This window comes from Somniosus microcephalus, chromosome 3 (genome assembly GCF_052327205.1).
Source record: "Somniosus microcephalus isolate GS21.2 chromosome 3, FLI_Smic_1.0, whole genome shotgun sequence".
Lineage (NCBI taxonomy): Eukaryota > Metazoa > Chordata > Chondrichthyes > Squaliformes > Somniosidae > Somniosus > Somniosus microcephalus.
The window spans coordinates 148,727,324-148,748,757 of record NC_140989.1 but is presented as its reverse complement, the minus strand read 5'-3'; the positions used below and the strand labels follow the sequence as shown (position 1 = coordinate 148,748,757).

General features: G+C 41.5%; 1 protein-coding gene across 5 annotated transcripts in view; it reads left to right on the top strand.

Annotated features, from left to right (window-relative positions):
• Positions 1–21,089, top strand: part of LOC147121473 (GDNF-inducible zinc finger protein 1-like) — a 49,101-nt gene extending 28,012 nt beyond the window's left edge. For 3 of the 5 annotated variants that reach the window (XM_085981740.1, XM_085981738.1, XM_085981739.1), the window contains 3 exons: positions 847–1,014; positions 1,820–1,977; positions 6,878–13,935. In XM_085981740.1, coding sequence (XP_085837866.1) covers positions 847–1,014; positions 1,820–1,977; positions 6,878–7,546 — 995 coding nt within the window. In that variant the 3' untranslated portion in view covers positions 7,547–13,935. Of the gene's footprint in view, positions 1–846; positions 1,015–1,819; positions 1,978–6,877; positions 13,936–20,723 lie in introns of those variants that run through there. The other 2 variants (XM_085981742.1, XM_085981741.1) reach the window with 2 other exon arrangements.
• Positions 21,090–21,434: the final 345 nt, after the last annotated feature.

Genomic DNA, 21,434 nt, shown 5'->3' with positions numbered 1-21,434 from the left:
CTGTTGATCCACATGTGTGGATCGGTTCTAGCAGTTTATGCCATTACTGATTTAAGTTAACCTGTCTTTCCCTTTCAGATGCTGAGTGACCTTTATGTATTTCCAGAATGTTTGTTTTTATTTTGGAATTTCAGCAATTACAGTTTCTCTTTATCTTTTTGTTCTACAAAGGGGAATATAAAGGGGAGGAAGTGTTGCTGCAGTTATACTAAGCCCTGATTGGACCACATCTGGAATTCTGTGTACAGTTCTGGGTACCGCACCTTAGGAAGGATATATTGGCCTTGGAAGGAGTGCAGCGCAGAATCACCAGAATGTTACCAGGGCTCCAAGGGTTAGATTATGAGGAGAGGTTACATAAACTAAGTTTGTATTCCCTGGAATATAGAAGGTTAGCGGGTGATTTGATTAAAGTACTTAGGATTTTGAAAGGAATTGATAGGGTAGAAAGAGAGAAACTTTCTGCTGGTGAGGGAGTTTAGGACAAGGGGACATAACCTTAAAATCAGCGCCAAACCAGTCAGGAGAGAAGTTAGGAACCATTTCTTCATGCAAAGGGTAGTAGAAGTGTGGAAAACTCTCCCACAAAAAGTAGTAGATGTTAGCTCAATTTTTAATCTGAGATCGATAGATTTTTGCTAGCCAAAGATATTGAGGGATATGGAGCCAAGGTGGGTGGATGAAGTTAGGCTACAGATCAGCCATGAATCGGTTGAATGGTGGACCCGGCTCAAGGGGCTGAATGGCCTACCCCTACATAGAATAGTCACTACTGTTCATGATCACTGACCCCCAAATTTTCAAGATAGTTTATGCAGTTGTATTAATTTGACTTTTATCTTGCAGGTGAAAGACCCTTTATGTGTGAAACATGTGGCAAGAGTTTTGCTTCAAAGGAGAATCTGAAACATCACAATAGAATCCACACTGGATCAAAGCCATTTGTATGTGAGATCTGTTATCGAGCTTTCGCACAGAGAAATTCTCTTCACCAACACCTTAGAGTTCACACAGGTGTGATACGATTTTTGTTCTAACTTTCTTTCATTATGAAAGCTCAGTGGGCCAAAAAACATGCCTCATTTCAGTGTTTACTTAAAAGCCAAGCACTAAACCTGAACTTGCTTTAATAAAGATTTTCTAAAGATACAAAATTTAGCAATAGCCTGGAGCAGCTGTATTAAAACAAATGGCATTACAAATCAAGGATTTAAAGCTTTACAAAGCTTTGGGGGAAAGAAATACCTTACTTTTGGTGAGGAGAGGTGTGGGAAGAATGGTTCTTAATGTCCAAACGTGATTCTGTTATTGGTATTAGATACCTTTAACATTAATTTACTAAACTGAATTTTGAAATAATTTCCTGAGCTGGAGAGTATGTATCAAGGACCTTTGCCTGTTAATTATCTCTGCTGGAAAGTGTATGTCAGCTTACAATAGATCTGACTCAGCTGTGCCACCCACTGCCAACTCCAAACATGGAAAATAGCCACTGGAATGAGTTGCCAAAGGGCTTTTGGTGCGAGTGGTCCACACCTTAAGACAGGAGGAGGAAAAAAATAATGGCACTGGATATACAATTCTGAAGTTATACGTGACCATCACCTGGGCGCATTGGCCATGGAAGGAGTGTTCACGTCACGGCCTGTCCGACTGTTAAACAGCCTGCGATTCCTCCCACTATTTCACACTACTCTCTAAGGGAAGAGCTTTTATTTGAACATTATAATGCTGCTAGCATGAAATGTTTGACGTTTTCAAATGCTGAGGCAAGTAGTGTTCTGTTTTAGCGTCCAGTAATTTACTGCGTCTTTTTCAGGTGAGAGGCCCTATTACTGTGAACAGTGCGGCAAACAATTCACACAGCTGAATGCTCTGCAACGCCACTATCGCATACATTCAGGAGAGAAACCTTTTATGTGCAGTGCATGTGGGAGGACATTTACTGAAAAATCTACACTCAGAAGACATACTTCAGTGAGTATCTGAATTATTCCACATAATAGATCTGTGTGATGCTTTAAACTATCATTTGCAGATGAGCAATTTCCTGTTTCCAGAGTAATCTGCTTTACAAGTGAAATTTGCGAAGCAAAGGGGATTCTAGCATACCTGAAGTTGGGTGCTCCCATTTCCTAATGTAATTGCAATCATATCTGCCATGTCGTAGCCCTATTTTTTTCCCCCAAAACAATCAGTTTTCCCCACACAGTCAAATTACAAACACTGACAAATGCATTAACCCCCCAACAGATTGAGACTTTATCGCAAACATGCTAGTGTGCAAATATATATCTTAAAATTTCTTGTGATAATCTCTCACTCTCTATATTTAAAATCTTGTGTCTGCATGCACTTCAGGTGAACTTTTCCACTATAAATTCCTGTGTCCACATTTATAATGGAAGTTGTCTCTGTAAACTTGTCTCTTGCTCCATTTGCTGAGATACTGTTCTTCTCTTTGGTCCTCACAGCAGGCTGAATCTGTACTTCTGCTGTTATTTTGATATCCATGTGCAATTTTTGCCCTTCTCACATTTTGGGTTTCTGCACCCATGCAACCTTGGACCTCTGTATATTTGTACTCTCGCAACCGATTATTTGTGCTGCCAATGTTGGGCAGATCCCATTGTGTACACTCTCCAGCAACAATGCCACTGGAAATCATTTGTGTTGTAGAAATTGATGTTGCGATAAAACTGGAAGCTGTAAGAAGCAAATGAAGAAAGAAGCGATATAGGAGAAGCACATTCATACATAGAAAGCAGTAGGAATTGTATTAATTAATTTTTTTAAATGGTTATTTGTCTGTGAAATGTAAAATTAAAAAGTCTTTGAACAATGTTTAAGGCATAAAAACAGAAACCTTTACTGTTCACCATAGCAATCTTTCCTAGTATTAGAATGTTGCTGCAGTTTCTGTTCAGTAGGCTATTTAATTTATAATTGAAGTTTCTTTGAAAAAGCCTGTGTCAATGTTGTTTTAATAGTGTTCAAACAGTGGTTCTAAGTTGTGAAGAATTCTGCTTTAATTAGGGCAAGTGGCCTGTACTGAATCCTGCAACTTTCTTCTGACTGTAAAACTTCACTATCAGTTTCTTTCCTCACCGGCATTTTAATTTTAATGAGTTTGTTTTAAGTTGCAGTACTCTGTCTCTCAGTCCATTTAACATGGAATGAAGTTTCCAACAGCTTAATGTAACAGTTGGTTTTACACCTGGCAAAAACTCTGTTCACTGACATTGTTTAAAATTAGAGTCTCAATCAAAGTACTGAGGTGTAGAATTGAAGAAAGTGCCTGCTATAAGACTAGCTACTATAACAGTTAGTCTTTCCCTAGATGGTCTTACAGACTCAACACACTCCACTTTGCTCCGTAACTGATCCCAACCAACAACTGGAACACAAATATACCTTGCGAGTGCCACATTCCCCCCACACCGTCCCATGATTTTTGCTAATTTTGTTGCATTAAATCATTGCCCTAGTGTAAGGGGGGCATCTTTTAACTGGATTATGGTAATTTACCTGGCCAGCAGCCTTTGCCTCTGAGCTCTGACCAATTCCAACCTTTTACCTGGTTTACGATAATTCACCTGGTCAGCAGCCTTTTGCTGCTGCACTCTAAACCAATTTACAAACCGGTTTCGAATCGCTACCCCTCCTTCAGTTCTGAGTGGAGGAACTTATAATTAATGATATTAAAACGGACAAGTGGTTTGGATGAGAGAAAAATCAAGTTTTATTACCTAAATAAACTACAATCAAAAGTTTAAAACTATACCACACGAACACAGTAATTACAGTAAAACTATATAACGGGGTTGCAGATGGCAAAAACGAGGGATAAAATGGCTCCAATTTTACTTAAACAATCTTAGCAATTACCCTCAAATCACCACCCCCGAACTCCTGCTAGGTTGCCTTGCTGAGGAGTCAGAACACCCTGCTCACCTCTGGTCCCAGGAAGTAAAAGAGAGCGATAGCTTCTCAGCAGCTATCTTATATACCTGGTGAGGTCCTGCTGTTCTGCCTTGCAAGGGCTGTGTGCAAAATTCCCACCCAAAGGGTCCAATACACAAGAGAAAGCTGTGATTGGCTAACTCAGAGTGGTTGGACTGGGTTAATGTGTCTTCCGGAGCTCCCTGGGCTGAAACAAAAGGGAAATACAACTGCTCTATTGTCCAGAATACTAGGTGATTTAAACCCATTCAGTTCTTAAACGGATCCCATTCAAGATACAAAAGTCTCTTCTGCAGTTTAGATGTATCCACTCGATATACAAGCAAATGCTAATAGCATTCAATTGCTTTGTAAACAAAGCATTGTCCTGTGGTCATCTGGAACCTCAATTGATTGACAGTCTTGAGTGCTTAGCAAACAAAGTTCCTTTGTTCATGCTGGCAGTTTCAAGCACTCGATCTTAGAGTCAACATTGTAGAACGTTTTGTAAACAGGCATCGATAGTCCTGCTGCAGGGGGGGTGGGGACTCCCCTTTGATTGGCAGCTCCATTGAACCTTACTTACAGACACAGAAAGCTGCTTTCCAAGTCCTTTGTCTTCGGCCATGTGGTGTGACAGCCATTTTTATCCCTGGAAATTTAAAAGCACAACGCCCAGGGATTCTTTAATCAAAAAAATTAATCTTCAGAACTGTAAATTATTGCGAATTCTTACACTAGCCATAATTCATGTAATTTTATAGAACTATGTGAAATGCCTTTGAAATTCCTGAGAAATTATAGAATGCCAAACTTTTATTTCAAATTATTTTCCCTGAGGTGGTATGTCAAAGCAAGATTTCATGTAATACACAAATTATTTGTTGCTGTTGCAGACAGTGATGCAGTTAGGGGTAACTTTCATGGTGAGAGTGTGACTTGTAGATACATTCAACCTGCTTTTCATACTCTCAAATGTTTATGGATCCAGTGACCAGATGTATTGCATAGAATTCACAACACAGAAACAGGCCATTTGGCTCAACTGGTCTGTGCCGGTGTTTATGCTCCACATGAGCCTCCTCCTCCTCCTTCTTCACCTAACCCTAATAGCACATCCTTCTATTCCTTTCGCCCGCATGCATTTATCTAGCTTCCCCTTAAATGCATCGATATGCTGTTCGCCTCAACTACTCCATGTGGTAACAAGTTCCAAATTCTAACCACTCTCTGGGTAAAGACGTTTCTCCTGAATTCCTTATTGGCTTTATTAGTGACTATTTTATATTTATGACCCCTAGTTTTGGAATCCCCACAAGTGGCAACATCTTCTCCATGACTACCCTGTCAAATCCTTTCATAATCTTAGACCTGTATTAGGTCACCCCTCAGCCTTCTCTTTCCTAGAGACAAGAATCCCAGCCTGTTCAATCATTTCTGATAGTTATAACCTCTCAGTACTTTTTAAAAATTCATTCCTGGGATGTCGCTGGCAAGGCCGGCATTTATTGCCCTTGAGAAGGTGGTGGTGAGCCACCTTCTTGAACTGCTGCAGTCCCTGTGGTGAAGGTACTCCCATAGTGCTGTTAGGGAGGGAGTTCCAGGATTTTGATCCAGTGACGATGAAGGAACGACAATATATTTCCAAGTCAGGATGGCGTGTACTTGGAGGGGAATTTGCAGATGATGGTGTTCCCATGCGCCTGCTGCCCTTGTTCTAGGTGGTAGAGGTCGCAGGTTTGGGAGGTGCTGTCAAAGAAGCCTTGGTGAGTATATGCAGTGCATCTGTAGATGGTACATACTGCAGCCATGGTGCGCTGGTGGTGGAGGGAGTGAATGTTTAAGGTGGCGGATGGGGTGCCAGTCAAGTGGATTACTTTGTCCTGGATGGTGTCGAGCTTCTTGAGTGTTGTTGGAGCTGCACTCATCCAGGCAAGTGGAGAGTATTTCATCACACTCCTGACTTGTGCCTTGTAGATGGTGGAAAGGCTTTGGGGAGTCAGGAGGTGAGACACTTGCCACAGAATACCTAGCCTCTGACCTGCTCTTGTAGCCACAGTATTAATGTGGCTGGTCCAGTTAAGTTTCTGGTCAATGGTGACCACCCCCCCCATCCAGGATGTTGATGGTGGGGGATTTGGCAATGGTAATGCCATTGAATGTCATGGGGCGGTGGTTAGTCTCTCACTTGTTTGAGATACAGGTAGACTATCCTTTATCCGAAAACCTCGGGACCAGCCGTGTTTCGGTTTTCGGAAAATTTCGGATTTCGGAAGGGGGGTCGGCGGGGGTCCGCGGAGGGGTCGGCGTCGGCGGGGGTCCGCGGGGGGGTCCGCAGTCGTGGCTTGTCCATCGCTGCTAGCCTGGAATGCAATGAAGTTCCGCATTTCCACCAACAGGTCGTCGTGCTCGGTCGGAACAGGGGCCGGCACCGCCGCGGGCTCAGAGCTCTCGTTGCTTTCGAGCCTTTGGAAGAGAGTCAGGTGGTTCCGTGGGGGGGGTCGGCGGGGGTCGTGTGCACGACTTACGCTGACCGAAAAAAACTTCGGTTTTTAGAGGGTTTCGGTTTTCAGAAGTTCGGATAAAGGGTAGTCTACCTGTAGTTATTGCCTGGCACTTGTGTGGCGTGAATGTTACTTGCGTACTGGTAACTTGTACTATTACTGTGAGGAACTTTTCTAAACTTAATTGTGCTGTTTCTGCTCTATTTTCCCTTTTAAATCTATAATAGACATGAAAGTGACATGCAACGTGGCAGAGTGTGAACACATTCAGCAAGTTTCCAGCTCAGCTATATTGTGCTTTGATCTACATGCTTACATGATGAAATATTTTAAACATATGTGCATTTGAACTGTGCTGTTCTAAACTCTTTAAATCATCTTTTAACAACTGTCACAAATGTTTGATTTTTTTAAATTAAAATTGTTAACAGGTTCATAACAAGAATGCACCATGGCAATCCTTCCTTATCACTTTGGATGAGGGCTCTAAAAAGGGCCATGTTCGAAGAACAGATCTCCACGCATTTGTTGATTGTGAGCAAGTTGCCCCTTCAGAAACACAAGACGACTCAGCATCTTGTACAGAAATAATCAGTGACCAAAATACAGTAACGCTCCATGGAAACATCTCCGGTGCACATGCACAAAACGCATCTGGTACTTCAGATTGGAGGTCAGCTGGTCTGCCTTCCATCACTATGGTAACTCAAGCAGCCTCCATGGCAGCCACTTTTAATGAGCTAGCTGTACTCCATGCCCCAACCGATTCAGTGCAGCCTCACTTGTATACCTTGGCTAATGTTGAACAGTTAGGTGCAGCAAGTACACAAGCGCTAGTCCTTGACAGCAATGCATTGGAAAAAAATGGGACCCCTAGCACAAGCATTGTGACTACAATTTCTGTGCCTGCATGCCTAGTCATGACTAGTCACATCAATAACATGTTAACACATGCAGCTGGGGTTGGGCAAATACAGAGTGGAACACCTGTCACCATATCAACAGGGTCTTCACAGCTAACTGTTATGCAGAGTGATAATCTGCCAGCATTGCAGAGTACAGTAAATGGAGTGACCAATATTCAGACTATTCAAATGTAAACTAGTATTATCCAGCTGTATTTGTTTCCAATATTCCCATAACTCATGGACTAATTTTAAATTATCAGAATCCAGATTTTGGAAAGGAAAAATAAATAAATTACAGGAAACTTTTTTTTACCCGGCACCGACATGATGCTGGTGCATCAAAAAATCCGGATAACTGAGAGCTATAGTAAAAGATACAGAGAGCTGAGAGCTCCGTATAAAGCAACAAACCCTGTTGCTTAGCAACAGGTGCAGAACAATGGCCGCAAGTTCCAAGCGTCTCTGTAGCTTAGCAACAGCTTCAGCTACACCCTTGCAGAGCAATAAATGGAGTAAAAAAATTACCTGAACCGACTCCTGAATTTTGCCGGTGGATAGAGCATTCTGGTTATTTAGGGGCCGGTTAATCGAAAGTTTCCTGTATTTATTTAATCTCTCTGCCAAACTTTCATCCTCCACACTTGGAGTCCCTCCTTAATCCCTGAGTAGCTATACTCTTTAACTATTTTTTCTTTTTATATGCTTATGAAAGCCCTTACTATTTCCTTTTATATTATCTGCGAGCCTTTCTTTCGTATTCTTTTAGTCTTTCTAATCTCCTTTTCACCTTTAGTATTGTTAGCCCTAATTTTATCATGTGCCTCCCTTTTCAGTTTCATTTTAGTTTTAATCTCTCTCTTTATCCCTGGTGCTTTATTTTTTAATGCCCTCCTATAAGAATATTATGTTATCTACCCATCTCGATTTTGAAGATTTCCTGCTGCTGATCCGTAGGCCTACTTGCTAACATTTCTGCCCAGTGAATTTAAGCCATATCCTTTCTTGCCGAACATTGCCATCTCTCCAGAAAATGTTACAACCAGAAATATTACGGTTTTAGTCCTGTCCCAAACAAAGCTACATCTGTTATTGCTCTAATATCACATCCCTCCATAGTTAATAATGTTTCTAACTCTTCACTTTTGGTTTGAATGCTTTGTGCATTCACACATGTACCACTCATTCCTGATTCCCAATTATTTTTGAACATTGACCTGTATTCTGTTCACTAGTTTTCTAATTTAAGTTTCTATTATCCTTTGCCCCTTCTGCACCAGTGTTTATATATATCTCTACCTCGTAGCCTCTTTCTTTCTCTTTGGAGTCAGGACCCATTTTAGATGTTCTGTTCATCCATCTATATAGTAGATGGTCTAATCTACCATTGTTTAAAAAGTATAGTGAATGTTTCAATTTGAGGCAGGGATTGGTAATGTTATCTTGTCCCACCACAGACACATTTTCCACTAGTCGATTATGAAACAATGATTGCAATAATTTAGAGTTCTTGGCCCAGATTACCCCTCTCCCAGTTTGAGGGTAAACTTGTGCAAAGTGCCTTCCATAGAAAATAGATGTGAGAAAACAAGGGTATCACTTTCACATGCAAATAAAAGGAATTTCTGCTCTGCAGAAATTAAGTTTCAATCTAAGTTTCTCAGACAAATACCCCATTTATGTTACAGAACAATTTCCATTCTGTCACAGGAGCAGATTGAGCAACAATGGATAATTGTGCGAAGTGGCATTTGCAAATTGGTAATGATGGGGAAAGGTCTATACAGGCCAGGAATGACAAAAATGCACTAGTGACCTGCACAAGCATCCTGAGAATTCAGCCTGCCTGTGTCCAGATCCAAGATAGTGGACACGAACCTAACTACTGCCAACGGCAGCTTTTAAAAAAAAAAGATATCCAGCATCTGCAAGCACCAGGTGAAACCTCCCCAAATGGTGTGGAGATGCCGGAGTTGGACTGGGGTGGACAAATGTAAGAAGTCACACAACACCAGGTTATAGTCCAACAGCTTTATTTGAAATCACAAGCTTTCGGAGCGCTGCTTCTTCGTCAGGTGAAGTGGAGAAATGCATAAAGACACAGCTTATATAGTCAGAGAATCATGTCATGTTTACAGGTAATGTTTCCAACTGCCATTTATGACAGCAATCAAAGGTATAAATGGTGTCCAAACAGGTCAGTCAGGAAAACATTACATCAAAGAACAATGAGGTGGGGTCACAAGGGGTCAAATATTGCAGATGCTGGGGTCTGTATGAAAAACTAAAAAACAGACAAAAAACATTTTTTTTGCTGGAAATCACAGCAGGTCCGGCCGCATCTGTGTAGAGAGAACAAGCCAATGTCGACTCGAGTCTGGATGACCCTGCGTCAGGTGGGGTTACATGTAGCGTGACATGAACCCAAGATCTCGGTTGAGGCCGTCCTCATGGGTGCGGAACTTGGCTATCAGTTTCAGCTCGACGAGTTTGTGTTGTCCTGTGTCTCGAAGGCCGCCTTGGAGAATGCTTACCCGAAGATCGGAGGCTGAATGATGGCAGTTGGAAACATTACCTGTAAACATCTGACATGATTCTCTCACTATATAAGCTGTGCCTTTATGCATTTCTCCACTTCACCTGACGAAGGAGCAGCGCTCCGAAAGCTTGTGATTTCAAATAAAGCTGTTGGACTATATATAACCTGGTGTTGTGTGACTTCTTACATTTGTCCTCCCCAAATGGAGTTCTGATGCCTCCAATGCTACTGATGTTGCTTAGTTTATTGGATTCCCATAACAAGTGTAGCCTGAGGCAAATCTGTAAAGGGTGATGGTGTATATTTTTAGTGCATCAAAAAGTGTACAGAGGTTTTCTGTGTCTTTGTATCCTTCTCATCACATTTGAGCTGCAGTTTGAATGAATTTGAAAGCAGTATCTTAATTCTTGGTAAAATTGTTACTTTTCTCCTGTTTTAAGTTGACGGATGAAGTGTTCAGATTTTGCAACTTTTTTGTGATCTGATACATGAACAAGCAATTTGAAAAACTAACTGAATTCTTAAGCAAAGCAGTTGAAATGTCTATTAAAAGTAGAATTTAAAAGCTCTACATGCAACAAATTACTTAGTGTTTGCCTGGTAATTTATGTTCTACTACACATCGTGTGATCCAAGAAGCAATGATTTGTTTCTTCATCGGGATTATTTGGAAAGCTCTGGTGAGCAAACCTTCCAGTAGTTTTTGGCGCTACCAAACAGGCCTGGCCATCTCTCCCCCAAATGCCAGCCTTTTCTGCTGTATCCTGTCATGTGACCTCCCTGTGTCTGTCTGTCTGTCCACACTCCCATGCCCCCCACCAAAAAAACTGGCAAGATAAAAACAAACTGACTTAAAATGCAATTTTGCATAGCTGCTCTACCAGACATCAACCCTCTGTTACTCCATTCCCATATATTCTTCTGCAAAATTTTGCTGAAAACAGATGAAGGAAAGGAATTTATTGCAGAAAAGTAAAAGCTACACATGTTCTAAATAAGGAGATGTGGTTTTATGTAGAAGTAAAGCACCTATTAAAGTCAGATTGTATTACAGGCCTAACATTACCCTGTAGTTAATTTATTAGGGTTTTTTTGATATTTAAAAGCTCAATAGTCAAACTTTCAACATGAAAGGTTCTCCAAAAAATGTCCTATTTATTTTATCTTCGTGCCTCAATTGTGTAACGTGTATTTTCATCATGTTAAATGGTTATTTTGAGTGAAACAAGTTCAAACATTGTCATTATTTCTAATGATTCATTCGCATTGATAGTCTAATGCTTCAAACAACTGTTATTTATCTTAGAAAACATCAAGTACAGGAAACTTTGGTTTATCCGGAGGTTAACTGTCCGGAATGCTCGAGCCACCGGCAAAAATCAGGAGCCGTTTCGTTAGGTTTTTTTTCTTTTCGTTGCTTTTTTTTCACCAGTCAGACTCTGCAAGGTCTCGCTGAAGCTGTTGCTAAGCTACAGAGACGCTTGCAAGGTACGGCCGACTGTTTAGAAGCTGTTGCTAAGCAACAGGGTTTGTTGCCAGATACGGAGCTCAAAATCTCCGTATGTTTCAACATTAGCGCTGGTTTGTCCAGCAGTTTTGATGGGACGGCAACAGCTTGGTCCCGTCGGTGCCGGATAGCACAAAGTTTCCTGTACTATGTTTATTTCTTATTTTCCTATGAAAGTGCTATGTAGGTAGTAAAGATATAAATGTACAACAGACCTTTTTATGTTGTGTTTTCCTTTATATTTTTCTTTCTACGCTTGTACTCGAACAACCTGTTAAAGCTTTATGACTCAAATTTTTCATTTAAATTAATGGGTCTTATCAAAACAGTGAATCCAGCACATGGTAGTTTAAATCCATTTAGGAACAGGAATAGGCTGTTCACCTCAAGCCTGCTCATCCATTCAATTAGATCATGGCTGAACTGCACCTCAACGCCATTTACCCACCATATCCCTTGCCTAACAAAAATCTATCTATCTCAGTCTTGAAAGCTTCAATTGTCCCAGCATCCACAGCCTTTTGGTGGAGAGGAGGGTGAAGAGAGAGAAAATTACTACTATTCTACTATCCTTTGTGTAAGAAAAACTTCCTGATTTTGTTCCTGAATGGCCTAGCTTTAATTTTATTATGTTCGCTTGTTCTTGATTCCTCCACCAGAGGAAATAGATTCTCTGTCTACTCTATCCTTTTAATATTTTAAACACTGCGATCAGATCACCCCTCAATCTTCAATACTCAAGGGAATACAAACCAAGTTTATTCAACCTGCCCTTATAATTTAACTCTAGCCCTGGTGTCATTCTGGTGAACCTGCGCTGCACCCTCTACAAGGCCAATATATTCTTCCTGAGGTGCGGTAGCCAAAACTGAATGCAGTTCTCCAGCTGGGAAATATTTGACTGAAATAATTCTTCATTTTGTATTCCAGCCACCTAGAGATAAAGGCCAACATTCCATTATCCTTTTTAATGCTTTTTGTACCTGGCTCCTACCTTTTAATGATTTGTGTACTTGGACTCCCAAATATCTCTGCTCCTCTGCAGTTCCTAGTTTCTCACCATGCTCTGAATTATCTTTCTTGGGTCCAAAGTGGATGACCTCACATTTGCCCACATTATAGAATCATAGAAAGGTTACAGCTTGGAAGAAGTCCATTCAGCCCGTCGAGCCTGTGACAACTCTCAGCTAGTCCCACTCCCCTGCCCTTTCCCTGTAGCCCTGCAAATTTTTTTCCTTCAGATACTTTATTGAACTCCATTTGCCACAATTTTGCCCACGCACTTAATCTGTCTATAACCCTCTGCAACTTCCTGCTCCCATCTGCACTACTTACTGTCTCTCCTAACTTAGTGTCATCTGCAAACTTGGATATACAACTCTTCCTTAATCCAAGTCATTAATAAATATGGTGAAAAGTTGAGATTCCTGGGGAACACCACTTACAACATCCTACCAGAGTACATACTATCACCACTCTGAATTCTACCTCCCAGCTAATTTCCAACCCAAGTCAAAGGCTACTGCCATTTCCGTGCACTTTCATTTTTGCTAATGTTTTGTTAGAATTTTGTAATTAAAATTTTTTTTTTTAAAGTTGTATATAAGAAAGAACATTGCATTTTATAGCTCTTGTATCATGTCCTCCAGACATCCCAAACTATTTCTCAACCAACAAATTACTTTGGAAATGGGTCACTGCTTTGTAGGCAAATGTAGTAACCAATTCGGCACAGCATGGTCCCACAAACTGCACATAAGATAAATGACTAATTAATCTGTTTTGGCAGTGGTGGTTAAGCAAGGAATGTTGACCTGAACAGCTGGAGAACACCCTGCTCTTAGAATAGTGTCATAGGATCTTTAACGCCCACCTATACAGGTAGGCAAGGCCACCGTTTAACAGCTCATCCAAAAGACAGCAACTCTACTACAGTACTGAGGGGGTGCTGTGTTGTTGGAAGTGTCAGACTAGATTGTGTGGTCAAGTCCTAAAGTGGCCTTGAGCCCACAATCTCTGACCCAGAGGTAAGATTGAGCTCAGCTGATATATCAAGTATACAAAGTGTGTTTTTAATTATTTCTATGCTACTGATAAGCCTAGTAATTACACATCGTTTTAGTGAAGTGTGGATTATTGCTAACATCCAGATTTAAACTGCACCTGCAGAAGTTTGTACACATGATGCCCCTCTGTGAATTTCACATCTTGGCAATGCTGCATGAGGGCAGAGAGAGATGGGAAATGACTGAATAAGTCACTCGGGTTAGTATTGGCAGAGGTCTAGAAGTAGGCATCTACCGGCTTTCCTAGCTAACAGTGGTGTTGCTTGTTTGGATTTAATTTAATTATTTTTAGAATACTGATTAATGCATATGTATTAAATTGTTGCCTGTGCTATTTTAATGTGGTCATTAATCCATTTACAATAAATGGTTAACAACTGTTAAAATAGTGCAAGAGGAATTTAAACTGCTCGGAGGAATTTAAACCCCTAGAGAGGAAAGAAAATAATTTCTCTTTTGAAGTAGATTAAAAGCAAAAGCACATTTGTACTTTGTGTTTTCTCTGTGATATATATGGGCAGATGTGAGTGGCTTTTCAGTGCTTCTAGTCATTTTTAGCTCTATTAAATAACATTTTTCTTCACCTAATTTAATCGCCCAGACTTCAGTAGTTTCTCATTGGTAGAGCAGTCTTGTAGCTAAAATCCACAGTTCAGTATCACATTCTCAATTTTCTATTTTATTCATGACAAACAGCTTTGCTGCAGTGTACAATGAAATGAAGTTTAGTTACTTCTTTAAATCAAGTAAGCAATCTGTAGTACTGTGGATTTCCACCCCTTCCTGGCAAGATGGGAAATAATGTTAAGTTTGAAAATACAAGGTAAAAGATGTGTTGATTGCTTAATATAAATGTTTACTAAAATTCATAGGGTAGGGAATTCTGGTTTTGCCAAAGTTTAGCAAAATGTGCAGTACACATAAAACTATCTCACAATCCCAAGTTACAGTAGATATGTTTAGCTTTGCTAGTAAGATACTTGATATTAGCACTTTACATCAGCAATCGACCACTTATTACGGGTGCTGCAACTTGCTCCAGAAAAAACTTCAAACTGCAGAATTCCCGCTCACACCGCCACCCCAAAAATATCGTGATACCTTGATCTAGTCCAAGTGGAAACAAAATTTTCAATTATTATTGCAGCATTGATGTTCAGTTGAATAGGCCTTACTTGCTTTTCAAGGTCTTTTGTATGATTTTCTTCACTATCGTTTTCTAGTGTACAATCATCTGCCCAATTTGCTAACAGCAGTCAACAGTGATCAGATACATGAGTAAAATTAAATTTATAGCTATTGAGTTGAATGTGGATTTACAGAATCAAGACACTGGATATTGGCATGAAATCAAAAAAATGTGCTTTGTTTTCATCTTTCATCCCATGCGTGAAATTGTTTTGGCTTCTGTATTCACATTGGCTTAAATGTTGGTAATTTCAACTGTCTATTACTGTTTAAAGTTGTTAAATATAAATACATTGCCACTATCAAAAATCATAGAAAGCAAATGTAGTGCAGCCAGTAAAGTGCCATAACACATTTATTTGTATAAATAAATCCCAGACATTGATTGCTGCTACTCGAGATAAGTGGTCGACGGCTGATGTGCAGTAAAGTGATAAATTCTGGTGATGGTTGTTGCTGGGTGCAATAGAAAGAAATGCAGTGGGTTTGTTTTGTAATGTGCCCTAGCCAGGATCACTGGAACTTGCAGCTGCAGTTTTAGCATGAAGCCCTGCAAAAAAAACATCTTGCCCCACTCATCAACTTGCCCTTTACTTCCATTCCTAACTGATGCTGCAGCGACTCTGGCCAATTGAATGCTGTTGCATTGATTGAGTTTTTTAATGAGGTAACAGAGAGGGTTGATGAGGGAAGTGCAGTTGACGTGGTGTACATGGACTTCCAAAAGGCGTTTCATAAAGATCCACATAATGGCTTGCCAGCAAAGTTGAAGCCCATGGAATAAAAGGGACAGTGGCAGCATGGATATGAAATTGGCTAAGTGACAGGAAACAGAGAGTAGTGGTGAACGGTTGTTTATCGGACTGGAGGAAGGTACACAGTGGTGTTCCCCAGGGGTCGGTACTAGGACCACTGCTTTTCTTGATGTATATTAATGACTTGGACTTGGGTGTACAGGGCATAATTTCAAAATTTGCAGATGACACAAAACTTGGAAGTATAGTGAACAGTGAGGAGGGTAGTGAGAGACTTCAAGAGGACATGGACAGGCTGATGGAATGAGTGGACACGTGGCAGGTGAAATTTAAAGCCGAAAAGTGCGAAGTGATACATTTTGGTAGGAAGAACGAGGAGAGTAAATGTAAACTAAAGGTTACAATTCTAATGGGGGTGCATGAACAGAGAGACCTGGGGGTATATGTGCACAAATCGTTGAAGGTGGCAGGACAGGTTGAGAAAGCGGTTAAAAAAGCTTACGGGATCCTGGGGTTCATGAATAGAGGCGTAGAGTGCAGAAGCAAGGAAGTTATGGTGAACCTTTATTAAACACTGGTTCGGCCTCAACTGGAGTATTGTGTCCAATTCTGGGCACCGCACTTTAGGAAGGATGTGAAGGTCTTGGAGAGGATGCAGAAAAGATTTACAAGCATGATTCCAGGAATGAGGGACTTCAGTTACGTGGATAGACTAGAGAAGCTGAGGTTGTTCTCCTTAGAGCAGAGAAGGTTGAGAGGAGATTTGATGGAGGTGATCAAAATCATTAGGGGTCTAGACAGAGTAGATAGAGAGAAACTGTTCCCATTGGCAGAAGGGTCGAGAACCAGAGGACACAGATTTAAGGTGATTGGCAGAAGAACCAAAGGCGACATGAGGAAAAACTTTTTCACGCAGCGAGTGGTTAGGATCTGGAATGCACTGCCTGAAAGGGTGGTGGAGGCAGACTCAATCACGGCTTTCAAAAGGGAATTGGATAAGTACCTGAAGGAAAAGAAATTGCAGTGCTATGGTGAAAGGGCGGGGGAGTGGGACTAGCTGAAGTGCTCTTGCAGAGAGCCAGTACGGGCTGAATGGCCTCCTGCGCTGTAACCATTCTATGCATGCTATGGGCAAAAATTCCTATTACAAAACTCACAAGATCAGGAATTCTCAATCATCATGTGTAGCAATGTTTAATTCCCCATCACCTCCCCACCCCCCCCCCCCCCCCCCCCCCGCCAGCGTAGCACAGGCCTCGGGTGAATGATGAGTCGAGGGAAAGTTGAATCTGTGAACTGGAGGGGAGGAAAGGAATGGAATGGGAAGAGTGCAGGCATGAATTGAGAGGAGGGGATGGAAAGGAAGAGTGGCAGTATGAATTGAGGGGAAGGGGACAGCTTGAAGGGGGAAGGCAATAAAACAATTTTAATGCAACCTGAATGAGCAGCAGATATATAGTAATACATATCCACAATTTCATCACAAGAAACTAGAGAAAATACCTGCCACATTCTTCCACAATTTCCCAAGAATCCTATCCATATTGTTTTTTTATAACATTTCCAGAATTGGAGATTCACTGTACAATTCCTACCTCTAGACCTGGGGAATAAATAAAAATAGTTTCATTTTTTAAATGATCTTTTAAATTCTATTAAAATTGTGGGTTTTTTTAAGATAGTAAAACCGGTTGCTCCCAGTATTAAACATCTTTGGAAATACTTAACATTTTAAAACCAAGACTCATTTGTTAGTATGATAAACATTATTTTTGACATTTCAGACTTTGTATAGTCATTATGATTCAAAAGAATACAAATAACTACTTGAAAATGTATCATTTAGAGCAAATGAGAACTGTTTTTACAAATGCACAAACCAGCTGGGAGCCTTGCCTGCAGGAGCACATATCAGGAAAAAAAATGTCGAAGTTATGGCGTAGACGCTCACAGGGAGAACATGTAGATTTCCTTTGTTTGCTATTGGTAGCAAAATCGCAATTGTGCTTGTACTTGCATTTACAATTTTTAATATAAATAACAAAAAATCTTTCTGAATATCTAATTTGCACTTTTCAGGAAAGTAATGATTCAGAATTTTTTTTTAAAACAAGTATTTTACTATTTTCCCTTTCCTGTAATCACTCTGTAGCAGGTAGCTTATCCTGTGGAGAGAATGAACAGAAGGCTTGCTCTCAGATCTTTGCCATCTTTCAGATGAGATGGTCCAAGGATCCATCTGCCTATTTAAGTGAATGTTAAATATCCTGTAGCACTATTTGAAGAAGAGCAGGAGGTTCTTTTGTTGCCCTGGCGAATATTCTTCCCTTAACCAACTGTGTGCTGTGTTCACCCATGGAAAACTGGTGATGGCTACAGGCACCTTCTGGGCTGACGAGGACTATCTGAAAGTGTCATTTAGTTTTGTGCTAGGTGTTCTTTTTTATAACTTTAATCAAGTTATTTTTTTTTTAGTGGTTTTTGCCCAAGGGTTTTGGCTACCACATTTTTAGAAGCTGCAATTTGAAAAAGGTAATTCCAAAGGGCAGTCCACTTTTTTTTTCTGAATTGGAGAAAGGAGAGAATGAAAAGAGGGTGATGGACTGTCCACGCTCGCCCTTAACCAGAAAGCTGTATCTACAGGCAGAGGCACACTTTGGAATGTTGGAATAAAGCTGACTTCATAGGCTCCAATTCACTTGAGAGCAAGTGGGAGTTGTGTCGTCTCCCAGAATCTGACTTCTTGTCGACCTTCACTACAGCGATGGCCCAGTAGTTGCAAAGGTCACCTTAGCTCTGAACTTTTATGCATCTAGCTTATTCCAAACCATCACAGGGGATGCCAACATCATTAATCAATCTGCAGTTCACAGATGGAGCAAGCAGATGGCTGATGCAGAAAACAAACTTCTGATTTTTCCCCATGAACAATTGGTAGCAAAATGTACCTTTTTTTTCAGATGACAGAATTTACCCAAACTCCAGATCATCATTGCTAGCACCCACCCATGTGTCCCTTACAGGGCTATACGTACAATTCTATGGCCTTTCTGAATCACAAGGATCTTTCATTCCATCAAAGTGCAAGTCACCTGTGGCCATCAAAATAAGATCTTGCAGGGATAGTGCTTCCCAAGCAGCAGTCATGACCCTTTCATAGAAACATAGAAGATGGGAGCAGGAGTAGGCCATTCAATGAGATCATGGCTGAAAATCCAAATTCAGTACCCTGTCCCTGCCTTCTCCCCATATCCCTTGATCCCTTTAGCCTTAAGAAATATATCCAACTCTTTTTTGAATATATTTAATGAACTGGCCTCCACCGCCCTCTGTGGCAGAGAATTCCACAGGTTCATCACTCTCTGGGTGAAGAAATTCCTCCTCATTTCAGTCCTAAATGGCTTACCCCTTATCCTTAGACTATGACCCCTGGTTCTAGACACCCCGGCCATCATAAACATCCTTCCTGCATCTAGTCTGTCCAGGCCTGACAGAATTTTATAAGTTTCGATGAGATCCCCTCTCAATCTTCTAAACTCCAATGAGTATAAGCCCAATCGACACAATCTCTCCTCATACATCATTCCTGCCATCCCAGGTATCAGCCTGGTGAATCTTCGCTGCACTCCTTCCATGGCAAGAACGTCCTTCCTCAGGTAAGGCGACCAAAACTGCACACAGTACTCAAGGTGCGGTTTCACCAAAGCCCTGTACAACTGTAGCAATACATCATTTTATATATCATTCCAGAAATATTTTACAGCGAAAAAAGGAATGCAAGGGTGTTCCTAGGGTATCATAGTCAACCCTAGTTCCTGACGACTCTGAGACAGCCAAACAGCAGCAGAATGCAGATACAATGGGGCCCGTGCTGCTACCAAAATCATCAACAGGCACTTGCAGCAGCAGGTCAGAAACCTGGACAGATCAGGTCTCACAACACAGGCCCACCAGCTTCTTCAAGATCTCGTAGTCTGCTGTATGTTCCACAACTTTGCCATGTGAAGAGGCATAAACATGGAACGAGCGGAGGACGAAGACACCCCACTCACATACAAAAGCAGAGCAAGACCCACGATTTTGACTCTGGGTGGAGGCAATGACAGTGTCCCAATGTATATCTGAAAAAGTCTGCATCATGATTTGGAACTCCTGGGTATGCAGTAGAGAGGTTTCCTTCAGTCTATGTGGGAGATCCAGAACTAAACTGGGAAAAGGATGGTGTTCTTAAAAGTGTATTTGCTTGGTGCATTTAGCCTGCACTTTATAACCAAATCATGTTATGCTGATAGAAAAACAAATGAAGTTCCTTGTTTAGTTTACATCTCTAAGTTTCTTCCCCTGCATTAAAAAAAACCTGAAAAAATTGGGTCTGTACTGCATTCAACTGTTATTTTTGTATCCCATAGTATTGATGGTAGCTACAAAGTGGACAGCATGTACTTTTCCTCTCGTTCTTCTGTGGCAAAGCTTAGACATTCAGGTTGGGATGGGAACTCAAATCTATTGCACCAATACGCCAACACCTGTTTCTGACCTTTGGTATATATTCATGAATAGTGCAAGTTTTGAAGTTTGTTTAAAGTAATATTCCTGTAGTACTTCCCATTTACAGAAAGACATCTCAATGCACTTTACAAAGTACAGGAAGAGTGGATACAGAGTAAGGACAATGGAAAAAGAAGAAAGGAGTTTAGTGGATGGAGACAAAAGTATAAAAAGACAAGCGCCTTTCACAACCTCAGGACATCCCAAAGCAGCCAATGAATTACTTTTCAAGTGTAGTCACTGTTGTAGCCAATCTGCGCACAGCAAGGTCCCACAAACAACACTGATAATGACCAGATAATGTTTTTTTTAAAGTGATTCTGATTGAGGGATAAATATTGGCCAGATCACCAGGGATAACCTCCCTGCTCTTCAAAATTGTGCCATGGGATCTTTTACGTCCAGCTGAAAGAGCAGACGGAACCTCAGTTTAACGTCTCATCCTAAAGAGAGCACAGTGGCGGAGCCACTGAATGACTCTGGGCAACTGTATATAATTCCCTTTAACGATGTTCTAACACCAGCCTAAGCCTGTACCATTGTGTTAGACATTACTGTGTTTGTATATAGTGTTTGTATGTACGGGGCGTGGCCCCTTTAAGAGCGCGGGCAAACGCGATGACGTCACGTCGCAAACCACGTGACTGCCTAGGCAGTCCTCATGGAATCTCCATCTTGTTAAGACCTGTTTTCGTGGTTCTCCTGTATCGATCTCAACAAACTGAACTCGTTTAGTCTTACATTAAAGACCTGTTTGATTGATCTCCAGAATCGACCTCAGTTATTGGTTAGGAATTTGACAATTCCTACATTGGTGACCCCGTTTTTTGTGAAAAGAACACAGCATGGAGGCCAACGCCGTTTCGCTGAAGCTACTGCAGTTCTGGGAGCAGCAAGCGACCTCGTGGTTCATTCAGGTCGAGGCCCAGTTCGCCCTGAGGGACATTGTTGCGGATCAGACCAAATATCTCTTTGTGGTCTCCACTCTCGACAGCTCTACCGCCTCGTGGCAACGGAGCGCAAGTATGAAACCCTCAAGGCGCAGTTGCTGCAAGTTTTTGGCCTCACTAATCGGAGCGCACCCGGAGATTGCTCGCTATGCCCGGGCTCAGGGACTCCAAGCCTTTGGAGTTGATGAGCCAAATGCTCACACTCCTGGGCTCAGAACCCAAATGCTTCCTATTCCGTGAACTATTCCTCAGCCAGCTACCTGAGCAGGTGCAAGCTGCCCTGGCCAGATCCGAGGTGGAAGACTGCGCGGCAGAAGCGGACAAAATTTTTGCGGTAACGCAGCAGTACTGCACCGCCACGAGGCGCCCATCCCCCACAGACGCCGTCCCAGCTCGTCAGCCTGCGGGGCTGTGTTTCTACCACGCGCAGTTCGGCACAAAGGCGAGACGTTGCTGCCCTCCCTGCAGCTTTCCCCCCAAAAAACAACTGCGACCACTGAGGAACGGGTCTAACGGGCGCCCTGCGGCCG